General features: G+C 33.6%; 1 protein-coding gene across 3 annotated transcripts in view; it reads left to right on the forward strand.

Moving 5' to 3' along the window:
* The window catches only part of LOC149777432 (RILP-like protein 1), a 76,991-nt gene extending 49,727 nt beyond the window's left edge, over positions 1-27,264 (forward strand). For all 3 annotated transcript variants that reach the window (XM_089942059.1, XM_089942058.1, XM_089942060.1), the window contains one exon: positions 6,652-27,264. Coding sequence is in view for 2 of the 3 variants with exons in the window: in XM_089942058.1 (XP_089798184.1) it covers positions 6,652-6,736 (85 nt within the window). In the remaining variant the exon portion in view is untranslated. The remainder of the gene's footprint in view (positions 1-6,651) is intronic.
* The last annotated feature ends 80 nt before the right edge of the window (positions 27,265-27,344 follow it).

Below are 27,344 nucleotides of genomic sequence, written 5' to 3' on the forward strand. Positions count from 1 at the left end.
CATTTTGTATTGATAACGATATCCTGCTTTTGCTTTAATGTATAATGTTTATAGTGACCATGTACAGAACCGGGTGGAGCACTCTCAGGTTCAAGATAATCAGACTCATCATCTAGAGCAGCTTTCTTCATAGGCGGTTCTTTTTGTGATGCATCCTCAGAATCATTAATTCGAAGTCGCTTCTGTGGACGGCGTACTGGCCATTTTGGAGACGATTTCGGCAAGGGAGAGTCCCTCCATGAACTAGGCAGTGCCTCCCCGCTTGTTGCATAATGTATGATAAACTTATCCATCAAAATTATTACAGTACTAACAATATTATATTGCACAACGACAGCTATCCAGTATATAAACTTTTGATAGTGGTGGGTATTTTATTTATACTTTATATTTTAATAGCTTGATTCGGCTAAAAAATATAATTGGTTGTTGGTGTAGACATTGTTACACATGAAACCACATCAAACAGGTGTGACAGTTATGGCTTTGATTAAAAACCATGACCCCTGCTTTATATCATTAAACAATATATCGGAGAGTTGGTATGGATTAGTAAAATTCATTGGCATTGTGCAACAAAACAAACCCCTTATCCCTGAGGCATTATATACCAAGGTTTAAACATAGTTATTGTTCTATTGGTAGTAAACCTCTTTGTAGACGATAAATATTGATTGTGGGTGCTAAATGTTCGGTACATCGTGTGCTCTTTTAATGAAATCCAGATGGCTGCATTTTATTTCCGAACACACATGTCAAAGAATCCCACAAGTTTTATTATTAACAATTATCACCTAGACACCTTGAAATCTCCGACATACCAGCACATCAAAACAATCTTTGAGCAGTTGATTGTTTTGAGTCAGCAAGCTGTACTCATTTTGAAGCTACCCTCGGCTAGGTGGGGAGAAAAAAAAGAGAGAACCACAACAAATAGACCACCTTTATTTTTAAAAAAAAAATACCAACATATTAAACACGCCGACTCGTATATTGCAACTTGCTTGTTATTTTTACCCTTCCTATGCGTGCATACAACACTCACCCTATATGGAGCCTCTCACCTTTGGTGCTCTAAGATTAGCCATCATACATGTACCGGTATTTCTACTCTCGATACTAATATTTCTGTCATAAATATCTTAAAAATTATAATTCCAAAATCTTTTTATTTAGTTTGCATTAATGTCTTAATTACACAGAAATTAAGCTTGCGCGCGTTGGTAATGTAGATTTTAATGATCACCGATTAGCAGAGGGTTAAACTGTGGATTGCAAGATTATATAGTAATATGGCGGTTCTTTTGGAAAATACACACACAATCGTGGCTCTAATACATGTATGGCTGTGTTTTCTGGTGGATGGACATGTATCCCATAGACAAAATAGGCAAGTAATGCCTGATTTTCATTCATTATCCTTTCCATGGTGCTTGACAAAATACTTGTTTTACTTCATGGCAGCACGTCATCATGTGAGCTAACGGTAACTTCGTTACAGACATGGGGGGGGGATAAATCTATCTTCAAATGTATGTTTTCTGACACCTAATTAAAGAATTTGATATGTATTCGGACGACAAAAAAAGTAATTATTTGTTGCAGTCTGAAAACATATGGTAAATACAGTAGATACATTTTTTAACGGTATTTTTGTTTTCGTCATATTGATTTTGCTTGAGTCCGAACATATTTCTTGTAAAATTCATGTTCAAATTGATAAAATGTATTTGCAGAGAATTATTTTTAAAAACAATTTACAACATTTTAAATTTCTTAAATGTTTGGAGCAGGTTTAACGTATTGGGTGAAATGAAAAATTGACAGTTGTTAGTATCCAGTCTGTGTGAATGCTTGATGACCCTGTAGACTATAAATTAAATTTGTCTATAAATTTAAGTTGTAATATCTTAAATGACTTCATTATAATCAAAAGACTGTACATATTAATTATGCCATTATCATTGGAAAGAATTTTTATCAGGCTGTAGCACTGTAGGTTAAATTGACATGATAGAAAGTCAGGGAGATGTGTTCATATGTTGTGGTACTACTTAGTGAAATTGTCAACTGTCAAGTTACGAAAGTCAGGTGAGCAGTATCAGGTCCACTTGGGGCTCTTGTTTTTTTAGTTAAGGTAATATGCATTTAATGTAATGCATAACATGACCAGCTTTTCACATAGCAAAAAATATTGACAGTATTCTCTTGAAAAACTGTATGTTACTGTTATGCTCATTATGTCAGTCCATTTATTTGTGGGGTTTTCAAATTAAGGAGGAGCCTGAGTTTTTGTTCTGGAAGCATCATTAACATTTTTTGTTTGTTTATCCTCAGTTGACAATCAATGGAAAATTTTATTAGTTAATTAAACAGATTTATATATGGTGGCACCCTGACATTCTTTGAACTCGAGTTCAGTAATTTTAACTAATGTTCTGTTCTGGTTTTTGGAGATTCAGGAGGGTTTAACTTCTCTGTCCATGTTGTAAATATATAATATTGTTTAATGATGGCTGCTGGAAAACTTTCAGAGAATATTTACACAAATGTGTCGAAGCTACTTCTGGCAACCGATGTTTGGGTCAGTTGCACAGACAATATATGTTTTCTTTTTGTACCTTTCTTGGTCACTTTTACATTAATCCTCAGTGTAAAATCTGTGTGAGGGTTTAAGTTCTGTTATATCAGTGTTCATAATGACTTTGTACAAGAAGTAACCACACCCTGTTAGCTTAAAAATGCAGTGTCAAAAGGAGCAGAACAAATGTCATTGTAGTGGACACAGAGGATATATAAATCTGAAAGAATAAAAGAATGACATTATCAACAAAAAGTTTAATTTTTCTTACTTGTAATAAAATCTTTCCTCTCTGTTGAAGAAATCTCTTAGTATTTTCATTACTCAGGATTTACTTGTTTCCGGTGGCCGTTAGGGTGGCAGAATGGTCTAAAATGCTTATCTTTACTGATCACTGCCATCTCACCTTTGACCATGTGGGTTTGAGTCTCAGTCTTGGCCGATGGAGGGGGTATGCAAGAAAGCTTACCAGTAGCTTCCAGTCGGTTGGTAGTTCTTCTGGAGTTTCTCCTGTTTTCTTCCTCTTCTAGTTAAACTAGCCACCTTGTATAGAATATCATATGCTGAAAAATGGCATTAAACCACTTAAACTCCTTTTTCTTGAAAGTGCTGACCTTGGAATTTTAATTGTGTTTAATTTCATCTTGAGCAGTCATGAATCTAACCTGCTCATTGATTTCTTATTGAGTGGACATGTACCTATCCACTCTTATTGATTTTATACTGAGTGGACATGTACCTAATCCCTGCTAGTGATTTCATTTTGATCAGACATGTACCTAACCACTATTATTGAGTGGACATACATCCATCCCTTTCATTGATTTCGTCCTGAGTGGACATATACCCATCCCCTTTCATTGATTTCTTCTTGAGTGGACATGTACCCATCCCTTTTCATTGATTTCATCCTGAGTGGACATGTACCCATCCCTTTTTATTGATTTCATCCAGAGTGGACATGTACCCATCCCCTTTCATTGATTTCATCTTAAGTGGACATGTACCCATCCCCTTTCATTGATTTCATCTTGAGTGGACATGTACCCATTCCCTTTCATTGATTTCATCTTGAGTGGACATGTACCCATCCCCTTTCATTGATTTCATCTTGAATGGACATATAACCATCCCCTTTCATTGATTTCTTCTTGAGTGGACATATAACCATCCCTTTTCATTGATTTCATCTTGAGTGGACATGTACCCATTCCCTTTCATTGATTTCATCTTGAGTGGACATGTACCCATCCCCTTTAATTGATTTCATCTTGAATGGACATATAACCATCCCCTTTCATTGATTTCTTCTTGAGTGGACATATAACCATCCCTTTTCATTGATTTCATCTTGAGTGGACATATACCCATCCCCTTTCATTGATTTCATCATGAGTGGACATATACCCATCCCCTTTCATTGATTTCATCTTGAGTGGACATGTACCCATCCCCTTTCATTGATTTCATCCTGAGTGGACATATACCCATAACCTTTTATTGATTTCATCTTGAGTGGACATATACCCATCCCTTTTCATTGATTTCATCCTGAGTTGACATATACCCATCCCCTTTCATTGATTTCATCTTGAGTGGACATGTACCCATCCCCTTTCATTGATTTCATCTTGAGTGGACATGTACCCATTCCCTTTCATTGATTTCATCTTGAGTGGACATGTACCCATCCCCTTTCATTGATTTCATCTTGAGTGGACATGTACCCATTCCCTTTCATTGATTTCATCTTGAGTGGACATGTACCCATCCCCTTTAATTGATTTCATCTTGAATGGACATATAACCATCCCTTTTCATTGATTTCATCTTGAGTGGACATATACCCATCCCCTTTCATTGATTTCATCATGAGTGGACATATACCCATCCCCTTTCATTGATTTCATCTTGAGTGGACATGTACCCATCCCCTTTCATTGATTTCATCCTGAGTGGACATATACCCATAACCTTTTATTGATTTCATCTTGAGTGGACATATACCCATCCCTTTTCATTGATTTCATCCCGAGTTGACATATACCCATCCCCTTTCATTGATTTCATCTTGAGTGGACATGTACCCAACCCCTTTCATTGATTTCATCTTGAGTGGACATGTACCCATTCCCTTTCATTGATTTCATCTTGAGTGGACATGTACCCATCCCCTTTCATTGATTTCATCTTGAATGGACATATAACCATCCCTTTTCATTGATTTCATCATGAGTGGACATAAACCCATCACCTTTCATTGATTTCATCATGAGTGGACATATACCCATCCTCTTTCATTGATTTCATCTTGAATGGACATCTACCTAGCCTCTTTCAGTTAATTCATCTTAAATGGAAATATACATAACCTCTGTCCTTTATTTTGTTTTGAGCATATATCTTGAGCATACATGTACTTACCCCTTGTCATTGATTCATCTTGAGCATGCCTGTATCTACATGTTGTCATTGAAATATACATAACCTCTGTCCTTTATTTTGTTTTGAGCATATATCTTGAGCATACATGTACTTACCCCTTGTCATTGATTCATCTTGAGCATGCCTGTATCTACATGTTGTCATTGATTTCATCTTGAGCATACCTGTATCTACATGTTGTCATTGATTTCATCTTGAGCATACCTGTATCTACATGTTGTCATTGATTTCATCTTGAGCATACCTGTATCTACATCTTGTCATTGATTTCATCTGGAGCATACCTGTATCTACATGTTGTCATTGATTCATCTTGAGCATACCTGTATCTACATGTTGTCATTGATTTCATCTGGAGCATACCTGTATCTACATGTTGTCATTGATTTCATCTTGAGCATACCTGTATCTACATCTTGTCATTGATTTCATCTGGAGCATACCTGTATCTACATGTTGTCATTGATTTCATCTGGAGCATACCTGTATCTACATGTTGTCATTCATCTTGAGCATACATATATGTACACATCATTCATTTCATTTTGAATATACCTATACCTAACACCTCTCAATGATTTTACCTCTGGAATGATTGTAGAATATCAGAGGATTTTATAATAAAAAAATTACTGTTGTTTTCCAGCAGACAGTTCATATTTTGCTATGTCAGTATAATGTCTCCTTGTCCAAGCCTGCTTATGGTGGTAAATTCTTCAGATTCTTTCTGTTTCTTGTCAGCATTCCAGCATGTTAAGCATGTTTGCAAGTCATTGGATGTACATATATAGAAGTAATATTGTCGTAAACAATTAAATGACCAGTATATGTGTAAGGATACACAAATTGTACACTATAATTATTTTCGTTATGAAGCCCTTCATATTTAATTTGAGACTGTTTGTTAAGTGGCATGTATTTAAATCTGAACATTCTTTTGTTCAGTTGCAAGCATTTTTAAGATTTTATGAATGTACATGTGCACTGAATAGGTACAAAATAACTACATTCTTAATTTTTATAATGCATGAATAATGATAGTGAAAATCTCATTGGTTAATGTGATAAGATTTATTTGCACAGCTTTTCATGAATTTTACAGTAAATATAAATAAAGCATACACAGCAAACTTTTCAATTTAAGGGAGGTAATTCTGGTATATGTTGCTTTACAGTGACCAACTGACGTTTCAAAAAAAAGATAATTGAATCCATAAAGTGCAAAGTTTCAAAGGTCAAAAATTAAACCTTATCATTTTGAAGGTTTAACCAGACAGGCATAGTTTCTATCATTCAAATGACGGTTTAAAAGTAAAAAATACCAAAGATGTTGTTTGAGAAAATGCTATATTAAATACTAAATTTGATAAGCAATTTTGTTTCAGGAATATCTTGTATACTTTCATTCATATATAAATATTCTGACTGTAGATTATTTATTTAAACTTTATTCATCTATACATTACGCGTTATTGTTTATAATTTGCTGTACAATGTAGTCATTTAGTATAAAATGCATGCATGTAATTCTTTACTCATTAAAATAAATACGGTCTGTTATGTTGATACACATAATAATAGAAATTCCAAACAAAACCCACATAATATTTTTGCCTTTATTTCAGTTTCAGATTTGTATTTGGCAATAGTCAAGGATCCCCCCTGTCACCTCCAGACAAACCGCGGAGTTCGAGTAAATCATCTCTTTGACATCAGCACTGTGGAGAATTTTTGTACAAACCTGCTGTGATATTACATTTACCATTACAATAGTGCCAAGGAATCTAATCATTGACTAGTGTATTCAAAGCAACCTTTGATCTCCAGCATCAGACTGGGACCAAATTTTTAATGGGGTTTTGAAAATGAAGCAGTTCAGTGTTTTATTTTATATTTTGTTGTTGTTGTTGATGCTGATGTTGTTACTAATGTTGTGAAGAATTTTTTATGTAATATTTTTACCTGGAATGAACTTTAATTATAATTGAAAGAGTTAGATGAGTGAGAAGAGTTCAAATATAAAGCCACACTCACCATTACCAATAACAATCTGCATTCTTTTATTTTTTGATCAGAAAGATGATACCTGAAATCTTTTCCCTCAGAAGTTATACTTTTTTTTACTCAAAACACGTAACTAGATTTTAAATAATAGATTAATTCAGAAAAACCAATATCATTTTTTAAATGCAGATATTGTATATATCTTATGAAAGGTACAACAAAATACTTGCAATACTTGCACGTGGTAATGATGACTTTATTGAATGTCATTTTATGCCCCATCACAAATAGCAACACATAGTGTTACCTTTGCCTTTCCATCCATCCATCACACCTTGGGTAAGTTCTGCATTTAGATCATTTCAGGCAGTGTCCAGGGAGGGTGAGTAGGTGACATCTATGACCCTTAAACACATTCCTAGTTCATATATTGTTATGCATAATGTCGATGGGGAGGGGACATCCATGACCCATAAACACATTCCTGTTTCATACATTGTTATGTACATTGCCGATGGGAAGGGAACATCCATGTCCCTTAAACACATTCCTAGTTCATATATGTGTCTCTAACTATAATGCTGTTAACAGGAGCCATGTATTTTCTTTAAAGAAAGATCGCTTTATAGCAAGGTATATTACAAGCAAGTTATGAAATTTTCTTGGTTACTTTAAAGCAGATTTTTCCGGGTATATTTATGTGAAACCTTATTATTCAGGGGTATATTTATGTGAAATCATATTGTGATGGGTTATACTAAAGTAGTCATTTAATAAAATGCATATACCATAATGGAACCATAACTTCACTCTGGGATATTATCACCTATCTATGATGGGTGTGGCTTTATGTGTGTGTGTGCGCATGTATATATATATATATATATATATATATATATATATATATATATATATATATATATATATATATATAAACAGTGTTTTCCTGCTATAACATGATGGTCCATAGAACCGGAGCATGTTATGTACCAAACCATTATAACCAACCAAGTCATATAGCTTAAGAAAAAGAAGCATGTACGAAAAAATGGCTGTGAGTAGGGGTAATAAAAGTGGGTGCAAAAATATGTGCTTTTGATTAAATGAAGACCAAAATAGACTGAAATACACTTGTATATTGACAACTTACAGTTGTGTAATATACTGCTCCAGTGGACTAGTGGTTAGAGCATGCGCTTCGGATGCAGGAGGTCGTGGGTTCGATCCCAGGCCGAGTCGTACCAAAGATTTACAAAAATGTTACTAACAGCTTCCTTGCTTGGCGCTCAGCATTACAAGGTTAGTGTTAGGACTTGTTGGCCTGGTGTCAGGATAATGTGACTGGGTGGGACACCACGCTACATGTCTGCGACATGATGCCCCAGTGCTAGACATCACTTTAAACTGCCACACTGCAGACATCGTAGTGATATGATTGAAATATTTTTAAAGCTACATTAAAAATCCAAATCACACACACACCCACGATTGTGTAATACAATCCATAATGCATTTAAGTTCTGTACAGGTATATGAAAAATCCATGAATTCGAGTATAGATCATGTGTTATAAAATTCATGAATCAGTCATCCTTTTAGAAGACACAGATAACACATATATAAAAAAATGGTTGTCCTCATTTTATCTGTATCCCATTATCAAAAAGCACGTGTCTCTAAACAATTCACTACAGTATTGTTGGCAGTAGCATGTGGCTATAGTTGTTTACTTGCTACATATACAATGTACTTAAATTGGCTTAGATTTTGGTCAGCTGGAGACAGTTATCATCTTGCCAAGGCTACCCAGGGGATGGAGCTATTTATAGGAAAATGAATACATCAACAAATTAGACAGTTTAACACACTGAGTTAACCTGATGGCCAGATCTGTGGTTTCCCAAAAATTTTAATTTGCATTTTATGCTGCCATTGGTAGTGATCATAAGCATGCAAAAGTGAAACTTTCACTGCACAATAAATGTCTTCCAGTCATTTTAGAAAATGCAGCAATCCATCAGATTCCAGTGCTTTTATTTAAGTTGGTGCTGACTTCCTTTGATGAAAAATGTTTTGTTTTTATTGAAGATTGTAGTCAGCTTGCTTTGATGAAGGGTGCATGTGTTATTGAAGTCATCACTACAGGCCTACTTTGGAGGACCTAGCAAATGCCCATTTGGCATTGTGGTGGCAACATCAAATAATTGTAGAACATTGATTGAGACTGAATTTTTGCTTTTCATTTGGTTAGTTTTCATGCAGAACGAATGCTGCTTCAAAAGTAATTAGTCTTCTTTGAAGTTTCAACAAAACTATTTTTTCTGGATGCATTTAAAAAAAGATCAGTCATCAGTTGCATCTAGTCTGGTAGCATGACTATTTGAGTTTATCACATCATACAGTACTGAGGCCAGATATCAGCATAAGCAGATTATGATATAATAATGCACTGTTAAGATAGTTTGTCAATATGAATATAGTATTTGTTTATGTAACAATAGATAGATTCCAGAGCATTTTTTATCTAAGTTTGCAACTTCCATTTGTAGTGCCTTTAAATTTCTCCACTCCAAAACCCTAGGTTGTATGCACAAGTTTAAACAGTCAACAATTTTGTAATCGAAAAATTGACAGGTGCTATATTTTGTCGCCAATATGGGGAAAAAACACAGCAATTGGCAACATTGGCGAAACCCAGTGCAATCCCTGAGTAAACTTTAGGCATGTTATTTTTCACCTGTAAAACCAAAACTACAATAAAAATACGTGTATGGAATTTCAGGAGTTTTGCCACAATCTTCTTATGATAGAATTCATATATAATCTCTTCCCCAAAGTGATGATAAACTTTTTTGATCGTTTTTTTTTTGTTTGTACATTTAAAGAGAAAAAATAATTGTTTGTGTTCAAGAAAAAATACATGTGTATGACATTTTGGGGGCCACGCCAGATCATATTAATTATATGTGGATTTGTGTCTTAGGCATGCTATAGCAGGGTTACACTGTGTATGTGTGTGTGTGTGTATATATATATATATATATATATATATATATCACATCAATTAAAATAAGTCATTTCTCTTCGACTGATGGACTGTAGTTTCATTGCGTGACTTGATCTGCTATATAAACATAACAACAGAAGATAACACCTTTGCTACAATATGGCTGAATGACAAATGTGTGGTACATATTTTTTAAAAGTGGAAAATTAAATAAAATGTTTGAACTTAAATGTAAAGCAATCAGATTACAGGTTGATATATTTTTCTTTAAATGCATACAAGTTCTCTTTGACCAGTGTTCAGTATGTGAATGAGATTCATATGACAATCAATAAAATTCAGTTTCAAGAAATATTACAAAGCCACATTCTAGGAATATTTCTTTATCAGATTTACAATAAAAGTAATGAATTAAAGATTTTTTTGTGGCCAGGAAAAATATAATAACAAAGTACCTGCAACATAGATTTGAAAACAAGTTTTCATTGCAGCAGAAAGATCACATCTTTGCTGCAACATGACTGAATAGCAAATTCATAAAATGAAAGTTTTCCTGTGTGCATATGCACATGAAGGGGTTAAAGTTCAGGGACTTGATGCTTGTTGTTTACTAGGTGGCTATTACCAACCATTGGAAAGAAAGACAGTTCTACTTATAGTCATCCCTTAATTTGACAATAAAAATTAATATCTGCAATTAATATCTATGTGAATTATACATATATCAATTACAAAAACTATCACATTAAAACCATATGAAATAATTAGTTTTATGAAAGATTTATGTGTATATGGAGTTCATCAGGGGAATAATTAAAAAGTCGAAACATTGTTCTGTGACAGTATAGCTGAGAAAAGTGGCACTATTGTTAACACAGAAGAATAACTGTTGGGTCTTTTTCATGGTTTGTTGTGACCAAGAGATCCACAAAAATTGTTACCTGTAAAAAAAACAAAAAAACAAGATGTAATCAAAAGATGAAAACAAGAGTAAAGCTTCTGGCCAGACAATTTACATAAAGGCTACCAATGGAAGGCTTGAATTAATTAATATGACATGGTGGTAATTTATATTGTTATAAATATATTGATTTATTTATATTTGTGCTTTTCAATCACATGACTTTATACACAAGTGGTTGTGGAAAGCAGGTGGTTCTACAGCAGGTTTCACTGTGTGTACATTTTTCATCATGTTTGTGGAGTACCAACAGCAAAGCTTTACTAATTCACTAATTCTGTAAGACTGACTTCACAAATTTCTCACCTGAATGTTTTAAGAAACTTTTGTTTTAGTTTGATTTTTTTAGAAAATATACCTTGTACAATTTTGTTACATTTTAACATAAATCCTCTTAGAATTGTACCTGTGAAATTATGAAAAAGTCATGCTCAATATAGTAGTAATTGCACACATACTGTGTTTCAATTTTTCCCTTGATGCATATACAGACAGAATTTAATTGACTTTTAATGTTGTTGAGGCTCTTGAAATAAAACAGCAGGGTTTACACTAAATGCTTTCATTTGAATAAAAATTGAATTGATGATATTTTACAAGAGCAAAATCATTATACTGTATTTTAAATGACTCCTGCAGGATCATACTTTAAAAGATGAAATTAACCCTATAACTCATTCTGTCTTTTTATAAAAATTAATTTAAAACTATTTCCTAATACAGCATTATTTGCTGATTTAATTTTTCTGTCCCATAATATAAGACCATGAATGTCTCAGGACAGAACCATTTCAAATTTGGTTTCCATATGCAGATTTCAACTTAAGTTAGAATTAGCAAGGCAGTCACAATAAATATGTTAGTAGAGCATCCGACTTGTAATCCAAGGGTTGCAGGTTTGATAACCACCCAGGCCAGCCTGGGTGAGCTGGTTCAGTGTGTCCTTTGGAAAGGCACTTAGCTTCCAATCCTCAGTCAAAAATATGTTAAAAATATCATTATAACAATTCAAAACAAAGGAGCCTGCATCAGTCTTCACAAGGAATTGTAATTATTCCATTGAAGACTTTACATGCTTTTATAAACATCCAAGAGTACAGTGGAACACATGTTTACTGCTGATGCAGATGCTATATTTAAGTAAGAAAAGACATCTCCACATGGAGAATTGTTCATGATATCTTGCTTGATGCTATGATGGCAATCAGATGACAAAGAATTGACTAGTGAGTGATTATTCCATAATTAAGTTTGAGTACAATTTTTAAAACTGATAGTAATGGCTTTTCCTTTTAGTTTGCCAAATGTACATATAATGTTCATTGCTCCCACTTTATAAAGCTGTTCCTGAGTCATAAAAGCGACCTGTGTTGTAAGTGAGGGAGTGCTATAGTGAGGGATATTCCAACAAGACTCTGTCCATTTATGTGTATTAGTTCATACAAACAATATTGAATGATGCAAAATCACAATATAGTTGGCTCTCATGAGTCCAGTTTGGATCCATTTAATAGGATTCATAACATTATAAGATGTATGGCAGTATGATGAGTTGCCTTATCATGAGGGAACTCTGTAATTGAGACATATGTATAAAACGCCATTCTTTGTCATTCTTTTGTTTTTATTATAAATTGTGCTTATGGTTAGGGGAGTATAATGCCATATTTTTTTCATAATTTATGTACATTGTCAAATATACTTAAAATGTATGAAATATGTGTACATGGGGATCAAAATTGACACCATTCTGCTACCCCATAGTTAGTGATTTTGCAGATGGATTACTATGCCATAGTTAGTGATGTTGCTGATGGATCACTACCTCATAGGTAGTGATTTTGCTGATGGATCACTACCCCTTAGATAGTGAGATTTTTGCTGATGGATCACTACCCCATAGATAGTGATGTTGCTGATGGATCACTACCCCATAGATAGTGATGTTGCTGATGGATCACTACCCCATAGATAGTGATGTTGCTGATGGATCACTACCCCATAGATAGTGATGTTGCTGATGGATCACTAACCCATAGATAGTGATGTTGCTGATGGATCAGTACCTCATAGATAGTGATGTTGCTGATGGATCACTACCCCATAGATAGTGATGTTGCTGATGGATCACTACCCCATAGATAGTGAGATTTTTGCTGATGGATCACTACCCCATAGATAGTGATGTTGCTGATGGATCACTACCCCATAGATAGTGATGTTGCTGATGGATCACTACCCCATAGATAGTGATGTTGCTGATGGATCACTACCTCATAGATAGTGATGTTGCTGATGGATCACTACCCCACAGATAGTGATGTTGCTGATGGATCACTACCCCATAGATAGTGAGTTTTTTGCTGATGGATCACTACCCCATAGTGATTTTGCAGATAAATCACTACCCAATATATATAGTGATTTTTTTGCTGATGGATCACTATGGCATAGTTGGTGATTTTGCAGATGGACCACAATGGCATAGTTAGTGATGTTGCTGATGGATCACTATGGCATAGTTAGTGATGTTGCAGAGGGACCACTACCCCATAGGTAGTGATTTTGCTGATGGATCACTACCCCATAGGTAGTGATTTTGCTGATGGATCACTATAGCATAGTTAGTGATTTTGCAGATGGACCACTGCCCCATAGGTAGTAATTTTGCTGATGGATCACTATGGCATAGTTAGTGATGTTGCTGATGGATCACTATGGCATAGTTAGTGATGTTGCAGATGGACCACTACCCCATATGTAGTGATTTTGCTGATGGATCACTACCCCATAGATAGTGAGTTTTTTGCTGATGGATCACTATGGCATAGTTAGTGATGTTGCTGATGGATCACTATGGCATAGTTAGTGATGTTGCAGATGGACCACTACCCCATAGATAGTGATTTTGCTGATGGATCACTACCCCATAGTTAGTGATTTTGCAGATGGATCACTACCCCATAGATACTGAGTTTTTTGCTGATGGATCACTTAAACTCAGCTGTCACTAATCTTTTGGAACAGTGAGAATTACTGCCATTCACTGTTGTAACAGTTAAGAAGTGGTCATAAGTAAGCATTCCCTTTAATGGCTAATTTATTTGTTTATTGTTAATTGTATGAACTGAATACCTACCAGCATCCTGCACTTGAAGGTAAACAATAAATGCTTGCAGTGCACATAAACAGGCGTTAACCTACTCATGAAGTAAATTGGTGTGATTACTGTCAAAAGAATCTTCATGCAGATGGAACTAGACTGGTTTACTGCCCCAAGTGCTGATTTTATTGATGATAACAAAAGGTCTAGAGTCTCAGACCAGTCAGAGAAGATTATGTTTGCCAACTCAATGAATAATACAGAATTACACAGAACAGTGTCATTTAATATTTATTCAGTGCATGTGCATAGTGCAGTTAAAATCATAAATGTGGAATTATTTGCAAGTTATGCAGCCTCCATGGAAACAGCAGAAATTAAATGATGACTAGATAAAGAGGACAGACTAAGAAAGCACTAAAAATGATTGGGAAAATGAACACAGATGGCTGAAGTATGACTCGGGATAGGCTGTGATTTTGTGCACTATCTGCACTGAGTATTCAGGAAAATAAAAAAGTGTACAAAGTACTTTATTCATGAGTCTTGTGATGAAATATACTTTGTTATTGTTTTGAGTTGATGTTACTGAATAATAAATGCTGAATTCAGTAAAAATATATTTTAATTATCCTTTGCATTTGTGAGACGAAAATCCTAATTTTGAGCCCTGCTGACAGTGTATTATTGAAATCTTAAATATTTATGATATTATAATGTATGTGGCACATAGACTATGGTTGTTTTATTGGTTATTTTAGTTCATAAGTTATTTTAGTGTTTATAGTATCTCATAATGTGCTAATAATCTGTATGCTTATGATATGTTTATTATATCTCGTAAGGTGCTAATAATTTGTTTAAATGCTTATATCTCATAATGTTCAAATAATTAGCATATGATATGTTCATAGTATGTTTATAGTGTGTCATAATGTTCTAATACTTTGTAATTTTATGATTTATAGTATAAAGAGCAAAGAACAAAGCAATTCATCTAATGTTATATTCATCAGTATTCAAATTGTAAACTGACTTGTACATAGCAGGATGGATACCCTTTTGATGTGGAGTCAAACCTGCCCTGACAGTCACCTTCACTCAGTGATCACCTGTTCACAGTGGTCATTCTAATTTCAAAAAAATTCCTGTTTAAATGTCCTGTATGTAATGGTCATCTGCCTTCTGCGGTCAATAGCCAGGTGTTTCCTAACCAAAGAGTAGTTACTCTCTGCCTTACATGGTCACTGCCTGATGTTACTAAAAATAGAAATATTTTAAAATGACTTATCACAAACAGAATATAACCAGTTACATCAGTAATCAAATACAGTCACAGTTACTAAAAATAGAAATATTTTAAAATGACTTCATAACCAGTTACATCAGTCATCAAATACAGTCACTGTTACTAAGAATAGAAATATTTTAAAATGACTTCATAACCAGTTACATCAGTCATCAAATACAGTCACAGTTACTAAAAATAGAAATATTTTAAAATGACTTCTCATAAACAGAATATAACCAGTTGCATCAGTCATCAAATATGGTCACATTTATGAAAAATAGAAATACTGAAGAAAAAAACTTGTGAAAAATTAGTGCCTTTCAAGTTTGTACAAATTATGTCAGTTTACCTTCAAAGATATTTGCCCAAGGTCTTTACTTGGAAAGTGCAAACAGTTCTATCTTGCTTGTGCTCACCATACTCCAGTCACATTGACAGTGTAACTCAGAGGTATCAATATGTCAGATTCAAAATTGAGGCAGTTTTTACATTAGGGTAGATGGTGGAAGCAATTTGGTTGGTGGGTGGTGGGAAAAGTAGTTGTATTATTGCAGCTGAAATGGAAGCCACCTTTAGTGCCAGTGTAACAAGTATATTCAATATCTTCTATTTACAAGTGATTAAAGCTATCTCAGAAGAAATAACATTTGTGTTACAGAAGAGATATGAGTTACATCCCTTTACATAATGGTCATGGGTCATTCAGTTTTTAAAAAGTTTTGTCGTTAAAGACAGATGAAATTCTGCTTTGTGGGACACAGATAATCGCCATAAAAGCTTCTTTGGATTTCGTATTTATTACAGGTTTCTCACATACAATAGCTGTCATTTGATCTTGGCACGTTAAGCAACTGACTAATTAATCCAGATATAATTTTTAATGCATAAACAAAAATTAGTGATTTATGCTTGAAGTCTGTGATTATTTATTGCATGACTAAAATAAGTAGGGCAGTGTAATTTTGTGTGCAACATACATTTGGGAGAAAACAATATACACATGTATTTTATATTTTTGAAATGTGCACATAAAGTATCTTGATAACATAATAATAATAATAATAATAATAATAATAATGATAATAATATTAATAGTAATAATAATAATAATAATAATAATGGTGATGTTTGGTGAATAGTATTTGTTTATAAACCAAATTAATTTTAAAAGTTTAATCTGTGTGCAGAGGTCACCTTTGTACGAAGACCACTTTTGCCTTTTTCCATGGGTAGCTGCTAATGATAGGTTGGACTATATTGTGATTTAACAATTAAATTTATGTCATCAATTAATGAAATGAAAAATGTAATTAAGAAAAGTATAACACACCATAACAGAAAAAGAAAGAATTTTCATCTTGAGAACCATAAATTGAAGATTGGCAGTGGAGAGTGTTTTGATTGAATACTTGGGTTGATTTTAATTATTTACTGTGATTTCAGTTATTAGGGCCATGCATAATAACCTTAGCAAGGTAAATTTTGAACTAATCTTCATATCTGTCTACCTTCTAGATTGTTAATAGATTTTGAGGCTCATAAAGTGTGTTTTTTGTACAATTGAGAATAAGTTATCAACTAGACCTACAAGCCTTTAGAAAATTTAAATTCAGTCTTGAATGAAACATTATGTTTTCTTTGAAGAATTTAATGCACTTATCTGGGGTGATCTTAGCATTTTTTATATTATCACCACTCTCTTTCGCACACACGCACACACACACAATCACAACCACACGGATATTAAAATTAGCTGGTTGAATGAGGTTAGAGAAGGGAAATTGATTATTGAGTGAGCAGTAGTTTCTGTAAAGATAATTGTTTGCTTTCCACCATCAGTCTTGCTAATGGAGAAAAAAATTTGAAAACAAACCCTATAGCATTTGTTTTTACAGTGTAGTAGTGTGAGGACAGATCAGTCCTTTTGAGCATTTGTTTTTTACAGTGTAGCAGTGTGAGGACAGATCAGTCCTTTTGAGTGTTTGTTTTTTACAGTGTAGCAGTATGTGAGGACAGATCAGTCCTTTTGAGTGTTTGCTTTTACAGTGTAGCAGTGTGTGAGGACAGATCAGTCCTTTTGAGCATTTGCTTTTACAGTGTAGCATTGTGTGAGGACAGATCAGTCCTTTTGAGCATTTGCTTTTGACAGTGTAGCAGTGTATGAGGACAGATAAGTCCTTTTGAGCATTTGCTTTTTGCAGTGTAGCAGTGTGAGGACAGATCAGTCCTTTTGAACATTTGCTTTTTACATTGTAGCAGTGTGTGAGGACAGATCAGTCCTTTTGAGCATTTGCTTTTGGCAGTGTAGCAGTGTATGAGGACAGATCAGTCCTTTTGAGTATTTGCTTTTGACAGTGTAGCAGTGTATGAGGACAGATCAGTCCTTTTGAGCATTTGCTTTTGACAGTGTAGCAGTGTATGAGGACCGATCAGTCCTTTTGAGCATTTGGTTTTGACTGTAGCAGTGTATGAGGACCGATCAGTCCTTTTGAGCATTTGCTTTTGACAGTGTAGCAGTGTATGAGGACCGATCAGTCCTTTTGAGCATTTGCTTTTGACAGTGTAGCAGTGTATGAGGACCGATCAGTCCTTTTGAGCATTTGGTTTTGACAGTGTAGCAGTGTGTAAGGACAGATCAGACTTTTAGAACAAAATGTGTTGAGACAAGGCATTATTTAACAGAAAAAGATCTTAGCAACAACAATTAATCTTTATTATTATCCTCCTACACATTTGAGGACACCAATAAAATAACAATTTACCATCAGGTGAGACTAGAAATGTCCTACAATTAAGTGTTACATAATTTCGAGGTAGTAAGTCAGCTTATCAAAACTACATTAATTTTTAAAATAGTTGAGTCACATAAAATACTGTTGTTGGCAAAATTCTGTTTGTTTCCTAAAAGACAAAGTCATTTTGGTTAGTAAACAGTTTCATAGAAAACGATATTAAAACCAAAGAAAAGGCTGATCCAAAGCTGAAAATTACACATCTTCCAGTACATTTAATAATGAAGTATGCCAGTGTTTTCATGTGTGTGTGTGTGTGCATGTATTTGACTATTATCTATGTTGAGCAGACTAGCCTGGTATATTTGCAGTTCATGTGTAATTTTTGGATTATTTGTAATCAATCTATCGATCAATAAAACCGGTATACCTAGGAAAGAGTCTGGTAATCCCCTGGACTGCTAAGTAATGAAATAATTTTTAGCCCTCCAGACTAACTAGGAAAGAATCTGGTAGCCCTCTGGAGTACAAGTAATGAATCTGGTATCCCTCTGGACAATCAGCAAAATAATCTGGTAGCCCGCTGGACTATAAGTAATAAATCTGGTAGCCCTCTGGACTGCCAACAAAAGAACGTGATGGCACAGCTTGAATTCAGCATCCCAAAGAAAGTATTTAAATATGAAACCTGTTTGCTTCAAGACTTAGCTGTTTCCTTGTTATGAGTCATTCATACTTATTTTTCTGTGTAATCTATTTGACTAAATTTAGTAAAATGGTGGAGCAAGTCATGGTTTTGTTTAGTAACCCACTGACCTTTGTGAGTTCATTATCGGGGAATCCAGCAATGTTGTTGGACCCTACCTGTGGTGTTCATTTTACACATGTGTATGCACAGTTTCATGCTCGGTGGACAAACAAGTGTTGGTTATGAGAGTCCCAATCGTAGATATTTATGAGTATTACATGAAACATGACATTTCATTGGATGACATGAGATTGTACGATTTGAAGTGTATCATCATCTTTCACAGCTGTGATGTTTTTGACATAATGACCTATTATTTTTGTGGCAGTATGCAGTAAAAATGTCATTTTCATTATGTTTTTAAAAATAAATCAGTTGAATGTAACATTTTTGCACAAATTCATGTAATATAACAATTATATGCCTTTGTTGAGTATGAACCAGCAAACAAATAATTTTGACCTCCACTTTGCATTGGTCAGTATGGGGTTTGCTAGTTCATAAAATTTAATATTGCCTCCAGAAAAGGTCAATAAATGTAGTGACGAGTACAATAACTGTAAATTTACTTTTACTTTAGGGATACCTAGGATTTCCTGGTTGTTCAAAAAAACCAGTTTGAGAACATTAAAAGAGATATATCTGTGAGGATAGTGTGATTCCTTTTCCTTGTCTGCATTAAGTTTTGCAAAACAGAAAATTTATACCCACAATGCAGTAATAAATTAATAATAATAATTATAATAGTAATCCTTTGCTCCCTCTTTACAATACTTATTGGAACCATAAAATGGAGACTGCATTTGATGGAGTCTTATACCATCAAGGCTGTGTCATATCTTTTTGATAAAAACACAAAATAGGGTACTTAACAATATGAAATCACATTAGACTAAAAAAGGAAGCTTACTTTATTTCACTTTTCCATGACCAACCCTATTTTCTTGCCTGCTGACCCTATACATTTTTCTGATCATAAAAAAAGAACCACCACCCTCCCCAAATTTGGGATTTTCTGAATGTTGTGACCAGTCTCACCAGTCTTTCATAGGTAACTGTATTAGAAGTAATGCTCATGGAGGGATGCTGCTATTTCTCCAGTATTTTAAGCACCTTCTGAACACAGACTAGATGGCATGATTCAGTATTGTCTGCCTTTGCATGTACTTTTCTACTTTTCAGTTTTAACTTAGATCAAGTTATACAAATGCAAATGACCAAGTGGTTATAGAAACTGCATTTCTTTTGTGTAACGATATGAGACAAATGCAAATGACTGAGTGATTATGGAGAGTGCATTTCTGTATGTATAACGTCATGCTGCTGGGTAATTTTTAATAGGTCATTTTGCAGAGGAATAAAATTAGGTCATAAAATCACGGTTGGTAAATGGAGAGGGAGAAAAATATTAACTTATTCTGATGAATATCTTTTTTAAGCATTAAACCTGGATGACACATTATTTTTGATGACCTTATAATTTGGTTCTCATTTGTCAAGAACTGAAATTGAGTGTTATAAGAAGAGCAGAGGTATATTTGAGGGGCTGTGTGGTGAGGAATTACTGTAATAATAATAATAATAATAATAATAATTATAATAATAATAATTATTATAATAATAATAATAATAATAATAATAATTATAATAATAATAATAATCATAATAATAATAATCATAATAATTATAATAATAATAATTATAATAATAATTATAATAATAATAAGAGCTTGCTTAACAAATCATGATAACACATTTTAATTAGCTCTACTGGCCATAAACCAGAAGTCCATATTAGATCAACTGTGTTCTGTCATCTCTTGTCTGCCCATCCTTTAGCATAAGTTTGTTATCGCTACTCCTCATAAACTACTTGGAGGATTGACATGAATCTTTAGACACACATTCACACACACAATGGTATGTTTGGTCATAAGTGACAAAAGTACTGCTTGGAGATCCATTGAAAATCTTGTTATCACTGCTTCTCTTAAACTACTTGGAGGATTGCCATGAAACATTCACCCATGGTATAGTTGGTCCTAAGTTAAAATAAATACTGCTTGGAAGGAAAATCAATGCTCCTCCAGAAAGGATAATCATAGGTATTACCAAATGACTTTCTGTGATGTATTTTTTTCTAAATGAAAATTGTACTGATCTGATATCCAGTATGGCCTCCATAGTGGCCATCTTGATATTCTTTTAGGTGCTGCTCTATGGTTTCGTATTTTGCATAGGGTTAGAATTTTAAAGAAAAGAATTTCCCCGGCTTTCCTCACTGGTTATACTGGCCATTTAAAAAAGAGAACATAGGTATTATTATTGTACGATTTAATTTTGATTGTATGGCTGAAATATTTAAGTTGCAAGCATCAAAACAGTCCTTTTGAATAATTCTCCTGTATTTCCCCCCACAGAACGGTATTTATGAGTGTCAGAGTCTCAAACATGTCCAGCCCCTCCCCATGATAAAAAGTGAGCTATTTTAAAAATGCACATTACAATTTGTTAACATAGCAACCAATGTTATGCTGAATGACAGGAACATGAAACTAGCCAGAATTATTTCTGAGATTTCAACAATGAATTTTACAGTTTGAAAAGGGATGGAACACATCAGGTTCATAAAGGTCAAAGTGTAAAATATTTGCCTATTGTTTAATATGCAAGAAGCGAATTCAGTTTCTCATCATTTATTTTTTTATTTCATTGCAAAAAAATGCAAGGAAACATTTTCACCATATATTTCTTTTACTTATTGCAACAGTTTTAAATTTAAGTTGACTCTATTCCTATATTCTAAGACCTCTAATTTCCCCATAATTAAGGTCACTACTCACACAAACATGCCTCATGGCAAATTACATAAGCAAGAGCAAAATGAGCATAATTAGCTTATTTTCATTCTTAACATCAATATGAATATACCATTGTATTTAGAACATCATAAATAATGATATGAAACCAAAGAAAAAATAATTGCAAACATTTTGATATTTGCTTTAAGGTGATGCTCTACAGTTTCATATTTTGCATAGGGTTAGAATTTTAAAGAAAAAGAATTTCCCTGGCTTTCCTCACTGGTTATACTGGCCATTTAAAAAATACCTTGTATATCTTAGGTATAATTAAAAGAAACTTTAACTCCCTTTATTTTGGTGTATGATTGATGGGTGTAACATGGGTTGTAGAGTATACAGCTTGGCCTAACTCCAGATGTGCACCTTTCAAAACAGTGCTAGCTCCACTTGGTCATTTTTACTTCCTGAACTTCAGAGGTAAATTTTTTTTTACATTTTATATATTTGGTAATTCATTCATTGCACTTTCAGAAGCTGGTATTGTCTAGTCGGGCAAAATTCATTTTCCCTATTTTAATAGCTGCTATGGATAGTGTACTTTAGACTAATTCAGGCTGATCTTTTTTAACACAAGGGAGCAGTCATTTTAGTTAGCAATGTGCTTAGATCGTGTACAATTTCCAAAAGTACAATATCCAAAGAAATATCATCCACATTACATTAATGTAGCATATAGGTATGCCAACATTCTCTCCACTGTGCACGTTTTAAATGCAAACAACTTCACCCTACATACATCACTCTCTCAAAAGTACATAATATTTGGTGAGCACCCCCATATCAGCATGAGGAACATTATATTATGCTTCATTCTTTATGTCTCTGAGAAACTAGTTTATCCATTTCTCATGAAGACATCAGAAAAAGCTTTCTCTGAAATATTGGGTTAATCATTTGAAAAGACAGTGTGCTGCATGAAAAATCAGTTCATGTGCTAGTCATGTGTTTTTATTCTTAATTATCTGCTCTTGTATTCATCAGATGTTTTATTTTGGTGTTTATTAGTGATGCTTTAATTATATATATGTTGCATTTGGGCAGAAATCTTATTATTACAGGTACCGTCTATGTTTTGTTTTTGGGGTGGGGGTGTTAGTCATCTGGCCATAAACACAGTTGAGCTTATGATATGGTGTTGTGTCTGTCATGTGTCATCTATTGTCTGAAAATGACCTGTTGTCTGTAAACATTTGCAGTTTTCAGCTTTTTCTAATGCAAAAAACATTAAACTAATTTCATCCAAATTTATTTAAAAAGCATCCTGTTACAAGTACATGTAAGCCTTTCATATTTATACAGATGATGCAGATCCACCATAAAATATCAGCATCATTTCTTTGGATTGAAAAGAAAAACAACAATGCTACTTTTTTTTAAAAACAACACAAAATAGAATTTGGCCACAATTGACAGAAAGCATATGGCTATTCCAATTTATCATTATGATCTGCCATGATATGGCCACCACTACTAAAAATAGCAAAATCTTTAAAGACACCATCTCAAAAATTCCTAAATGGAATTTGACCATAGTTAACAAGAAGCATCGTGTCATAGTGGCCTTTCAAATTCATACAAATGTTGCCAATCTGATATCAAATATGGCTGCCATTGCTAATCAAATGAAACCTTAAAATGATGACTCCTCAGAAAATTTGAATAGAATTTGACTGAATGAGGCAGAAAAGGATCTTGGCCTTGAGGCTTTTCAATTTTATACACTTGCATATGGCATGGAGGTAATTTCAAGTTTATAAAAGTGATGATCCTCTGCAATCAGATATGGTCATCAAGTTAAATCCTAAAATGACTCACCCTTAAAATGACTTGCCCTTAAAATGACTCACCCTTAAAATGACTCATCCTAAACTAAAATTTCATTGAATTTAAGAAAAAGCATGAGGCAAACAAAAATGTGTCCACCATTATTAAAAATATTTTTAAAATATCATTGAAACAACCTCATCTTAGAAACAGCTGAAAAGAAAAAATGAAAGTTAATTTGAGATTGCAGACCTTTTAACTTTGTACAAAACTATTTCACAGTTGATGGTCACTGTTACTAAATAGACAGACCTCCTAAAAAATCGTTTTATATAAAATGTCACTGAATTGATCTTTATCAAAATTTGACCGAAAGCATCATAGCAGAGGCTTACGAATTTTCACAAATGATTCAGATCTGTTGTCAAATATGGCTGATGTTGCTAAAAATAGAAATATTTTTTTTAAATGACTTCTCACAAACAATATAACTAGTTACATCAGTCATCAAATATGGTCACAGTTACAAAAAATAGAAATATTTTAAAATGACTCTCATAAACAATATAACCAGTTACATCAGTCATCAAATACAGTCACAGTTACTAAAAATAGAAATATTTTAAAATGACTTTTCATAAACAGAATATAACCAGTTACATCAGTCATCAATATGGTCACAGTTACTAAAAATAGAAATATTTTAAAATGACTTCTCATAAACAGGATATAACCAGTTACATCAGCCATCAAATATGGTCACATTTACGAAAAATAGAAATACTGAAGAAAAAAACATCTAAAGATCTTGCCAAGGTTTGACAAAATACTTGAAAATCATGCATAATATATACCTTTGTTTCCTTCAGGAAATTACTAAATATGGAAAATAAATTAAAAATGACTTTTTGTAAATAACACTAAATTAAGTTTGACCAATCATGACAGAAAGCATCCTTGCATAAAGGTCTTTAGGTACAAACAACATTGATCTGCCATCAAATATGGCTCCCATTTATAAAATCAGAAAACCTTTTTACAACCTATTTTCAAAAACTGCTTAACAGAATTATACTGAATTTAATTTGAATAAGGAAACATCCTGAAAAGGAATCTTTTGAAATTTGAATAAGGAAACATCCTGGAAAGGAATCCTTTGAAATCAATAAAGAAACTCCCTGGAAAGGAATCCTGAAATTTGAAAAAGGAAACATCCTGGAAAGGAATCCTTTGAAATTTGAATAAGGAAACATCCTGGAAAGGAATCCTTTGAAATTTTAATAAGGAAACATTGTGGAAAGGAATCCTTTGAAATTTTAATAAGGTAACATTGTGGAAAGGAATTCTTTGAAATTTGTTCAGATGGTGCTGATCTTCCATCTTGCTGGTTGTTTATTCCATTCTTGGATAAAGTGTTATTTCTTTGAACGTTTTGAGTTTAATTTCCCAGGATAAATTCCTAATTACTTTATATTGTCAAAGACTTTGTATAATGTTCCTTTGTTACAACATTTAAATGTTTACAGCATTTTATTTGTGGTCATTTAGATTAAATTAGCTCAATTATTGTTTGTATCACTGGGCATGTTGAAGCCAGATAAACGATGACAGTCATATACATAACAATGATGTAACAAATGTGCCAGGCAAACAATGGCAGTTATGTAGATAACAAAGGTGTAACAAATGTGCCAGGTAAACAATGGCAGTCATGTACTAACAAAGGTGTAACAAATGTACCAGGTAACAAGAGTATCATAATAACACCTTGTTCATAATTGGTAATTTAGAATCATAGGTTGCTAATTCAGTGCATTTAAAGTAAATGCTTTTGTTAATACTTTTTAGACCAAATAATTTAGAAATTAGTTTTTGTTCTGTTCCTATATATTGAATAATTGAGTACCTACAGCTTGAAGTAAATCCCTCGTACCCCAAGGAGTCATTTTCAGTTTGAAGACATGGTACCAGTTTGCTCTAATCAAAAGATACCTCACAAGCCTTGACGACAATTTATTTTGAAGTAAACGTATTGTCTGCAATCAATATGATTGAGTATGCATGGCTTGATGTTTAGACTGTGTTACAGACTGTATTGTTAAGGCATGGTTTAGTGAGTGTACAAATGTCATTACTGGTGACTGTGATGATAATCCCCTTGCTGTGGCATCTGATATGTTATGCTTATGTGGGTCTGGTTACAAGGATGTCAATATTTAAGATTCAGTTAATTTCAGTAGTGATCTTGTCATATCTGTGGTGCCTACAATCAAAAATATTGCTTGTGAAATAAGTAATCAATGAGAAGCGACTAGATTTACTGCTTCTGGAAGTGACAAGAAAAATGATGACCTACTGCAACCATTGTGTCCAGACTCAGCAAAGTTGTAGAAATTGTACCTACAAGCTCAAGGTGACACATCTGATATTCTTTGCGTGTATTTGCATATCATTGTAAGACATATCAACAAAAAGTCTCATTTTATTAATAAGATGATTGTTGACACTTCCTTTCTGGTTGGTACATATACATGTATCTTGACTCTTTCTGGCTGGTACACATACATGTATCTTGACACTTTCAACAAATCGTAAAACTTGTTTATTATATGCATGTCAATCATCATGGAGATGTATGTCAACATGAACATGAAAAACATCGTTTGGGGAAAAAAAGGAATCTTTGCTCTAAAAGTAGAAAACCTTTAAATGAGTTCTTGTCCAAAATAAATGAACATAATTAAACATACTTGACAGACAGCATTATGGCATGAAAGCCTTTAATGTTGACAAATGATGCCAATCAGTCATCAAATATGGCCATTAATGTTGACAAATGATGCCAGTCATCAAATATGGCCATTAATGTTGACAAGTGGTGCCAATCAGTCATCAAATATGGCCATTATTGTTGACAAATGATGCCAATCAGTCATCAAATATGGCCATGAATGCTGACATATGATGCCAACCAGTCATCAAATATGGCCATTAATGTTGACAAATGATGCCAATCAGTCATCAAATATGGCCATTAATGTTGACAAATGGTGCCAATCAGTCATCAAATGTGGCCATTAATGTTGACAAATGGTGCCAATCAGTCATCAAATATGGCCATGAATGCTGACATATGATGCCAACCAGTCATCAAATATGGCCATTATTGTTGACAAATGATGCCAATCAATCATTAGCTATGGCCTGTATTTTTGACAAATGATGCCAATCAATCTTCAACTATGGCCATTGTTTTAACATCAGAAAAACCTTTAAATGTCTTTAAGCATGAAAATAACCCAGATTTCTGGGCCAACTGCCTTTGTATTTTGGCATTGAGGTAAATATCAGCCTAGTGAACAGTCTCTTGGGCCTCTTGTTTGTGTGTCATTTTATGCAAAGCATGGACAGGATATCTGTGTAATTCTTCATAATTTCTGGATAAATATACAGGTTTCATATAACTGTTGCATACTTACATTTGAGAACAGTTATGTAATGTTTTCATTGTTTGACTATAGCTTTGGGTTTATATTAGACAATAATTCATTCAGGTAAAATGAGGTTTCTTTATAAGAAATGTAATTTGCTGTGTAAAAATAGACTTAGTCCTTCATAATATTAATAATAAAATGATGTTTGTGGCTGATGATATTGGTGATATGATGATAGAGATGATATTGTATTTTAATATTTATATTGATTGGGCTAAAGTTACTAAATATTGAGTTATTATACAAGCAATAAACTCTGTACTTCATAAAGCAGTTTTTATGTTTCAATTTTTTATTTATTTCCACATGTCCATTGATACTTCCACAAGTCCATTGATACTTTAACAAGT

The sequence above is a fragment of the Sinohyriopsis cumingii genome, chromosome 18 (genome assembly GCF_028554795.1).
Source record: "Sinohyriopsis cumingii isolate HCF-2022 chromosome 18, ASM2855479v2, whole genome shotgun sequence".
NCBI classification, from domain to species: Eukaryota; Metazoa; Mollusca; class Bivalvia; order Unionida; family Unionidae; genus Sinohyriopsis; species Sinohyriopsis cumingii.